This window comes from Urocampus carinirostris, chromosome 4 (assembly GCF_059441175.1).
Source record: "Urocampus carinirostris isolate Australia breed hairy pipefish chromosome 4, RoL_Ucar_1.0, whole genome shotgun sequence".
Lineage (NCBI taxonomy): Eukaryota > Metazoa > Chordata > Actinopteri > Syngnathiformes > Syngnathidae > Urocampus > Urocampus carinirostris.
This window is the reverse complement of record NC_142352.1, coordinates 17,550,107-17,558,919: the sequence shown is the minus strand read 5'-3', so window position 1 is coordinate 17,558,919 and position 8,813 is coordinate 17,550,107. Positions and strand designations below refer to the sequence as shown.

Below are 8,813 nucleotides of genomic sequence, written 5' to 3'. Positions count from 1 at the left end.
CTTGGGGGCTACAGAAGAAATCCGAGTTCAGGTTAAATTTTGTCTTAACGGGCTTGCCGTACTTTTAACCACAACATACAAAATGGCGTGACTATACAATCAACACTACACATCCCCTGCTCATTAAACAGTTGCAGTTCGTTTCTGTCTTGGACAGAAAGTCGCGATAAATTATTCACCGTGCACGCTGAAGCTTCCCAACTCTTTAATTTTTGCAAAACGTTCCCAAACGCTGGTCCTGTTCGTCTGCCGCGATGTGCAAAGTGCAAATGCTAAGAGCCTTGCTGAATGAGCGAATGAATTCGGCAGTGGAAGACATTTTTAGAGTGTTTGAAAGGACGATCGCCGAGTACGAGGAGGAACTTGGTCATACCAAAGAGGAGAACCGGCGCCTACGTCAATTACTGGATGCTTTCAACAGAGCTGGTTTGTTACCTTTAGGAATAATTTGAAAGTTATATATAAAAAAATAAAAAGTTGAAGACAACTTTTTTAAGGGTTGAATTTAGACACGGTAAAGACAACACAGATTTTTGCACGTTTGATAGGCTAAACACAACCCAATATTTGACCTCTGTTTTGGACTTAATTATGTCTAAAACCAAACGAGATATATTCTCAGTAGGGGCGCGGGGATGCTGGAGCCCATCCCAGCTATCTTCGGGCAGTGGGCAGGGGACACCCTGAACTGGTCGCCAGTCAGTCATAGGGCACCCAAAGACATACAACCATTCGCTCATTCACACCTAGGAACAATTTGGATTGGCCAATTGAAATGCATGTTTTTGGAATGTGGGAGAAAACCAGAGTGCCCGGAGGAAACCCATGCTAGCACGGGGAGAACATGCAAACTCCGCGTTGGAGGATTTGATGCTATGATCTCAGAACTGTGCCACCGACGCGCTGACCACGCAGCTGCCGTGCCGCCCACGAGTTATATTGATGCATTTGTATGTGTTTTTAATTTATCAAGTCCAAAAGTTTCAGTTTGAAGTGTATACTTTTCAATAAGTAACCAAAATGAAAAACTGGGTGGAGAGCAGCCAATAATTTTGGGGGCTTTTGTGGATGACTTCATGTAAACTTCTCGTGTCTGCTGCCGTGCACCAATTGTACCACATTACGATGATTTCACTTAGTCTACAGCAGGGGTCTCCAAAATGGGGTCTTCGGGCAACCAGGGTGCCCCCTAAGGACAGCAGATGTGCCCGCAGACCTGTGCTGAAAATAGCTCACCAGTTTTGGATCGTTGTGATTTTCTAGTAAAATCATGTTTTAGTGGTTGACTGAATCTATTAAACCAGGGGTCGGGAACCTTTTTGACTCAAAGAGCCATAAAAGCAAAATATATTAATTTTATTTTGGGAAAGAGCCACACCATATATGAGACAAATTGACTAAATTGCTAAACCCGCGCCCCAGACAAAAGCTTAGTCTTCAGCACATTTATTTTTGATGATTTGATAAAAATTATGAAAAGAGAATAATGCCAGAGCCCGTGTCCCAAAATCAACAAACATACCACTTTAAACTTGTGTCTTTCTTGCAATTACTCAAGATCGGTTAAACTCATTTTGACCCTTTTTTTTCATACATATTGGTTTCAAAACCAGATGTAAGCAGTTATTTTGTAAAAACGTCACAACATTCTGCAAACAGGGAGTCTGATGTGCTTATCTATGGTGCAGACGGAGAAGGGCGAGAGATGGGAGGGAGTGCTTGCACTTTTTGCATAGCTCCACCCATCCCTCCCACTCACCCAATCAAAAAACTTTAAGTTCTCTTCCGGTGTTTTGGCGTATTTACAGTGTGTTCTGTGGATTCATCATAAGGTATCTGAACACTGAAGACAGATAATATAGTGAGGTTTTATATAACGGATTCTTTAGCAATGTACAGCCAGAACGAGTTTTTTTTTTTTTTTATTCTTTTCGTGTGACACCTTGACTGTAAATTGTAGTAAAAAACGTGCCCTATATATTCTGCCAAGCACTGCTTCAATGACAGCTTTGGTTTGGCATTGTGGGTTCCTGAACAGGATTAGTGGCTTATGTTTTTGACGAGATGGAGAAAATTTGCATGCAATCAAATTTGTCTCCGAGCCACAGGTACTCATAGAAAGAGCCATATATGGCTCGCGAGCCATAGGTTCCCGACCCTTGTATTAAACCCTACTTCTAATAATTAACCTGCTAATAACATAGTAACAACAAAGTAATAACATTTTAAGTTGTTATCTTAGAAAAACATTTCCAAATGGGTTCCATTTGTGCTAATTAGTAACAAAAAGTAGCTCTCAGTTTATGAAAAGTTGAATACTTCTGAATATTCTACAGGCTTCACTTAGCACATCTTGACTTTTCCAAATCCTGTGTGCTTGTTCTCTTGTGTCCTCCAGATGTCAGTGAAAATGAGTTCTCCACTGGGCAGCACGAATTTGACTCCAGGTTAGAGCAGATGAAACTAGAAACCCCCCATGTTAAAAATGAAGCGGATGAACATGCCAGTGACCAGAATGCGGAGAAGGAAATAGTATTAAATTGTGTCACTGTAAAAAGTGATGATACTGGTGATGTGGAAGGCGATGGCAACATTTGCAAAAGTGCTAAAGACAACAGCATATTTGCTCCACTATCAGATAGTGACAACACAACCTCACACTCCCCAGATGAACAACCCGAAGCTGAGAGCATGCGCACGAATCATCTGAAATGTTCTCAGTGTGACAAGACGTTTGGAAACAAGAGGAATTTGAAACGACACATGAGATGTCACAAGAGTGACAAACCATTCAAGTGCGCGGATTGTGGTAAAGCCTTCTCTATCAAAGGACACTTGATTCGACACATAAAAACACACACAGGGGAGAAACCCTTTACCTGCTCAGCCTGTTCTCAAACATTCTCCCGAAAGGCTTCTTTGATAAGTCACACCCGGACGCACACCGGCGAGAAACCATTTTCCTGCTCGGCGTGCGGTAAAAGATTTTCTCACCGATCGAATTGGATGAGACACACGAGGACGCACAGCGGGGAGAAACCGCACCCCTGCTCGTTCTGCGACAAAAGATTCTCATTAATCGAGTATCTGGTAGCGCATGTGCGAACACACACCGGGGAGAAACCGTTTCCCTGCTCAATCTGCCACATGCATTTTCGAGATCGCTCGGCGCTAAGCAATCATGTCAGGAGACACAAGGATGAGAGACCGTTTTCTTGCACCGTGTGCGATGGGAGATTCCGTGATCGTTCTGCACTGAGTAAACACTCAAGAATGCACGATGGCAAAAATTCTGTTCCCGATGTTTAGATTTTAAAATCCTGGATTTTCTTTGATTTCTTCAAACAAAAACAGAAACTGTTGAAGTGTTTTTTTTAATTCAAATTTTGGTTGGCTCGCTTTGTCTAAAGCACAGGTGTCAAACAGGCGGCCCGCGGGACAGATCAGGCCCGCTAAGGGATTGAATCCGGCCCGCGAGACAACACTCAGAGAAGCGCAAGAGAAAAACAAGCTGCAGGTTAAAATATGTCCACTTGATGTTGCCAAAGCCAGGTGCCTCTCACAGAGACACTGTACTTGTATTTATTTCACTCTCTCTTTCTTTTCCACCCCTTTTCTCCCACTCTGTCTCTTTCACTCTTTGTATCTCTCTTTTTTTCTTCCTTTGTTGCTCTTTGTCTCTTTCTCTCTCTGTGTCTTTTAAACTCTTTTGCTCTAACTTACTTTTTTCCTTTTCTCTCTTTTCTCTTTCTCTCTTCATACCCTTCGCGCTTTCTTTTCTCTTTTCTCTTCTTCTGTCTTTCTATTTCTCTTTGGATTTCTTTCTTACTCTCCCTTTCTTTTCCCCCTCTTTCACAAATTTTTATCTTTTGTTTCTCACGCTCTCTCCCTCGCTCTCTTTTTCTTTATTCGTCCCGCCCTCTCTCCTTTTCCCTCACTCTTTCTCTTATGTCTTCATATCTCTTTTTCTTTCTCTTTAATCTCTTTAAGCCCCGACAGAATGTTTGTTCTATCATGTGGCCCCCGAGTTAAAATGAGTTTGACACCCCTGGTCTAAAGCTTTCCTCTATCTTGCCACCCACAAATACTAAATTCCCTTTGTCTGTTCCTCTCAGTTTTAAAAAAGCTACCAGTACTTAATATTTTTACAATCAGCGCATTTAAATAAAAAAAATCATGAAGTATCACAAACATGTTATGTTTTTGTGCTAAAAGATATGACACTGTCTCTCATCCTGACATCACAGCGATTTAGATAATCGGTATTGAACACTTTTTTTTCTTTATTATTTTTGTTAAATTGGCACATTGCATTTTGTTGCAGTTTTTTAATCCTTATTTTAGGCCTGTATACTTTCCTAACACTATATAGCAAATATGTAGTTATTTTAAACTGTACATAGGAGCAGAGAGAGGGAGAGAGAGATATTGAGGTTCATGAAGGGAGCGCCTTTAATGATGGGGAGCCGGATCTCGTTGCCACTTTCAAAGAGCCGGCTTCTAATTCGTTTCGTTCGCGAATGACACCACACTACTGACATTGATTGTGGCCACGTCGCCTTCTACTCCAGTTTTGTGCAAAATGTATATCAATTTAAGTTAATGGTGTACGTTAATGGTGTCTAAAATGTGCGAGAGAGGGATCGGAAAGTTCAAAGAGGAGCTTCGGGAAGTGCAAGGAGAGAACGAGCGACAACAACGACGGCTAAACCAAGTTAGCATTAGCAAGCAGCTGCAATATGTGTTGACCAAAGCAGGTTGGTTACTTTACTTATTGTAACATTTTTGGCATCTGATTTTCGACTCCTGAGGTCTGTTTAGGATATATATAGTGACTTTTCTATTTGATCGTCTTGATGCAGCTGCTAGTATGTGGAGTCAATTTGGTAGGCGTCGAGACCATGTCGGATGCAGAGGGTATTATGTCCGAGTTTACCATGTTCCATGCCTTCATGGCCGAAGCGGCTGATCGTTTTTTTAGCTCCTTAGTTCGCGCTCCACCTCACAGCAGTGCCATTAAAGAGTTATTAGCCTAGCCGTTAGCAGTAGACTCATCCAGAAGCACTCCACTTGCTCTCTCCCTGAAGCCGTCCAAGTTGCTTCTGGAACCCGATGATAATTTCAAATAGCACCTGCTGGTCTGGCCTGCATTTTTATATAGCACTTTTCTAAGTCACTGAAGACCTCCTAAAGCACTTTACAATGTGTTTCACACACTCACATAGCCAATGAATGCCACTACCTGCTTAAAGGGTTATTGGGGGTTCAGTGTCTTTCTCGCCTAAGGACACTTCGACATTCAACTGCTCTACCTCCTAAGCTAGTTTTTCCTGGTGATCGTGCTTCTGACTTTCCTTTGAGTTCAATTGATCAATATATTTTCAATGTAACAAGCCGCAAAAAGCAAGTGTTTGATATGCTTCCTAGATTGTTTATAGAGGCCGTGCTTTTTGACTGACATCTTACGCCTATCAGAGTGGCACACAGTCACACCCACCCAACACAGAGCATCCTCTCTAATCTACCCCACAGGACACAAGGCAAGATACAATAAAGACAAAATCAATTCAATTCAAAGTCTGCAAAGGAATGAACCAGCGATGACAGAAGTCAAGTCGAGTCATCTTTATTTGTATAGCCCTTTATCACAAGGAGTCTCAAAGGGCTGCACAGACCAAAGATTATTGCTAAGTACAGACTATTATTACACCGTCCCCTGATCTAAAACCGACGTGAGGGCAAGGAAAAACTAAAAACCTCAACATGAGGTAAATTAAGAAACCTTTGGAAGGGACTGCACATGAGGTAACCCCGCTTCCAGGATGACCAGGCAAGCGTGAATTAGCGAGCAGTCTCTGTTTAAACATTGGGAGGGTTATCATTGAATGGTCCTTATTGTCATTGATAAGGGTGAACATGTAAAGACGGCTTTTAGGGGCAAAATATGACCATATTATTGAAAAACTTTGTTTATTTTTTTTTCTTTGCAAAAAAAGGATTTTTGTAACAATGCATTTGCTTTAAAAATATTTTTTTTATGTGTGTAGAGATGTTCCATAGCCATGTCTGTCTTGTCTCCTGCAGACGTCAGTGAAAATAATCTTCTTCCATGGCAACAGGAGACAAAGTTGACTGGTGTTAAAAAGGAAGAAGATGAGTTTTTAAAGATAATTGACATTAAAAAGGAGGAACATTTGAAAGAGTTTCCCATGCCTGGAGCCCGTTTAACCTCCGAAGATCAACAGGAAGAGAACAACAAGAAGGTCTCTCCAAGCAGAAGCTCCCATCAACAGGAGACAACAGATGATGGTGACTCGTCCAGCTCTGCCCACAATGATGGCGACAAACAGTCGGAAGGTAATAACACATTTCACAAATGTTGGAATTAAGCTATTATAGTAATAAAATTTGTTATAAATTTTTGTTAGGGCCTGATTTGGTATGTTTGGAGTCATATATTTCAAACACAAATAGTTTGAACCTGTTGTCTATCTTTAGTCTTTTTAAGGTCCTATAAAATAACTGGGAACCCATAATAATATATGTAAGAAATCATTTTTTTTTTTAAATAGTACGTCCTTATTATTCCATATACAGCGTTTGTTTGGAGAAAAATGATGTTAGAAAACACAAGAATTGTAAGGAAAGGTGACATTTTTCTTAACATTGTAATTGCAAACTAAGAAGAATTGTATGACAGATTATGGAAGGAAATTATGTTCCATAGTCAATGATCTTTTTCAAGCCAATTGATTTGAAATCGAATATTTAAAGAATTATATTCCTTTATGGAATCATTAGCAACGGGATTTTTGAACATTTGTATTTTTTTGCATGGAAAATGGCAAAGCAGCCTGTCGATCTTGCGAAGAATTGCTTTTCAGTCTTTCTCTTAAAACAATTCTTCAACAGAAATGTGCCAGCAAAACTAAAATCAAGTAGAAGCTAAATAGCTAAAGGCTGATGCATTTGATGTAAAATACATTTTCTGTGTGTGAGCAGAGATTTTACACATTCATGTGTGCCTTCTGTCTTGCAGATGTCAGTAAAGAAAGTCTTCCTTGGCAACAGGGGACAAAGTGGCCTGGTGTTAAAAGGTCGGATGATGAGTTTTTAGAGGGAGTTGACACTAAAAAAGAGGAGGATGAATTGGAGTCTGTTCGTGTGATAAAGGAGGAGGAGGAGTATTTAGAGACAATTGACTTTAAAGAGGGAAAGGAGGATTTGGAGCCAGTTGACATTACAAAGGTACAACATTTGAGAGAGTTTCCTGTGACTGGGGCTCGTTTAACACCCGTAGATCCACATGAAGAGAACAACGAGAAGGTCTCTCCAAGCAGAAGTTCCCGTCAACACGTGACAACAGACGATGACGACACGTATGACTTTGTAAACGATTATGGCGACGAACATTCGGAAGGTGATAACACATATCACAAATGTTCGCAGTGTGGGAAAACCTTTAAAAACAAGCGTAATTTGAAACGCCATATGATCATCCACACTGGTGAAAAACCTTTTGCCTGCTCAATTTGTGGTAAAAAATTCAGCCTGAAATCAAACTTAAAAAGCCATGCGAGAATCCACTCTGGTGAAAAACCTTTTGCCTGTTCAGTTTGCGGTCAGAAATTCGCTGAGAGGGGGAACTTAAAAAGACACACAGGAATTCATACTGGTGAGAAACCTTTTGCCTGTTCAATTTGTGGTAAAAAAGTCACCAGCATAGGCAGTTTAAAAAGGCACTCAATAACTCATACTGGTGAGAAACCTTTTGCCTGCTTGGTTTGCCATCAAAAATTCACCCGGAAATCATGCTTAAAGATACACACAAGAACCCACACTGATGAGGAACTTTATACTTGCTCAGTTTGCGGTAAAAAATTCAGCCAAAGTGGACATTTGAAAATCCACACAGGAACCCACACTGGTGAAAAACCTTTTGCCTGCTCAGTTTGTGGTCAAAGATTCAACCAAAAAGGAAGTTTGAAAAGCCACACAAGAACCCACACTGGTGAGAAACCTTTTGCCTGCTCAGTTTGTGGTCAGAAATTCAATGAAAGAGGAAGTTTGAAAAAACACACACGAACCCACACTGATGAAAAACCTTTCTCTTGCTCAGTTTGTGGTAAAGAATTCAGAGAAAAAGGAATTTTGAAAGGCCACACAAGAACACACACTGATGAACAACCCTTTTCTTGTTCAGTTTGCGGTCATAAATTCACCAAGAAATCATACCTGAAAACCCATGTAAGAATCCACACTGGTGAAAAACCTTTCGCTTGCTCAGTTTGTGGTAAAAATTTCAGCGAAAAGGGAAATTTGAAAAGCCACTCAAGAACTCACACTGGTGAGAAACCTTTTGCCTGTGCAGTTTGCGGTAAAAGATTCAGCCATAATGGAAGCTTTAAAAGACACACAAAAACCCACACTGATGAGTCTTTATTTTCTTGCTCGGTTTGCGGTCAAAGATTTTCTTGTCAGGCCAAAGCCCGGAATCACATGTGTGCTGGTGAGAATAGCAGTCATCACCCTGCTTAATATGAGCTCATAGTTTACATGAAAAAAACACTGAATAAACAGATTTGTGTACTCTTGATGTCAGTGATATGTCTTAACTTAGCTAATTTTATTAATATTCTAGTTGAGAGAATGTTTTTTCCCAAAGGCATGAGTGTAGCAGCTTGTATCCTTTTTTTGATTGATTATATAAAACTGATGAATAACAGTAATTCTTACTATATGTCCTCAGTATGTTCAATTTTTGACTTTTCTAGAGTAATTTTGAAAGTTCATTTTTGAGTTGAATTAATCAA

At 40.4% G+C, this 8,813-nt stretch overlaps 1 protein-coding gene across 2 annotated transcripts; it reads left to right on the top strand.

Annotated features, from left to right (window-relative positions):
• The first annotated feature begins 86 nt into the window (after positions 1 to 86).
• Positions 87 to 8,594, top strand: LOC148367007 (uncharacterized). 2 transcript variants are annotated; one of them, XM_088333787.1, is made up of 4 exons: positions 87 to 426; positions 2,399 to 2,809; positions 6,085 to 6,357; positions 7,040 to 8,594. In XM_088333787.1, the coding sequence occupies exons 1-4, from the start codon at positions 255 to 257 to the stop codon at positions 8,536 to 8,538; spliced, it is 2,355 nt and encodes a 784-aa protein (XP_088189913.1). In that variant the 5' UTR covers positions 87 to 254; the 3' UTR covers positions 8,539 to 8,594. The 2 variants fall into 2 exon arrangements, with proteins under 2 accessions (XP_088189913.1, XP_088189914.1); XM_088333788.1 differs by lacking the exons at positions 87 to 426; positions 2,399 to 2,809 and adding an exon at positions 4,519 to 4,757.
• Positions 8,595 to 8,813: the final 219 nt, after the last annotated feature.

What these genes read in the sequence shown, in the direction of transcription:
- LOC148367007 (XM_088333787.1), top strand. Translation starts at nt 255, where the DNA reads ATGTGCAAAGTGCAAATGCTAAGAGCCTTGCTGAATGAGCGAATGAAT. An exon ending in ATTCAAGTGCGCGGATTGTG is followed by an intron (nt 2,810 to 6,084) that starts GTAAAGCCTTCT and finishes TGTCTCCTGCAG; the next exon opens with ACGTCAGTGAAAATAATCTT. An exon ending in TGGCGACAAACAGTCGGAAG is followed by an intron (nt 6,358 to 7,039) that starts GTAATAACACAT and finishes TCTGTCTTGCAG; the next exon opens with ATGTCAGTAAAGAAAGTCTT.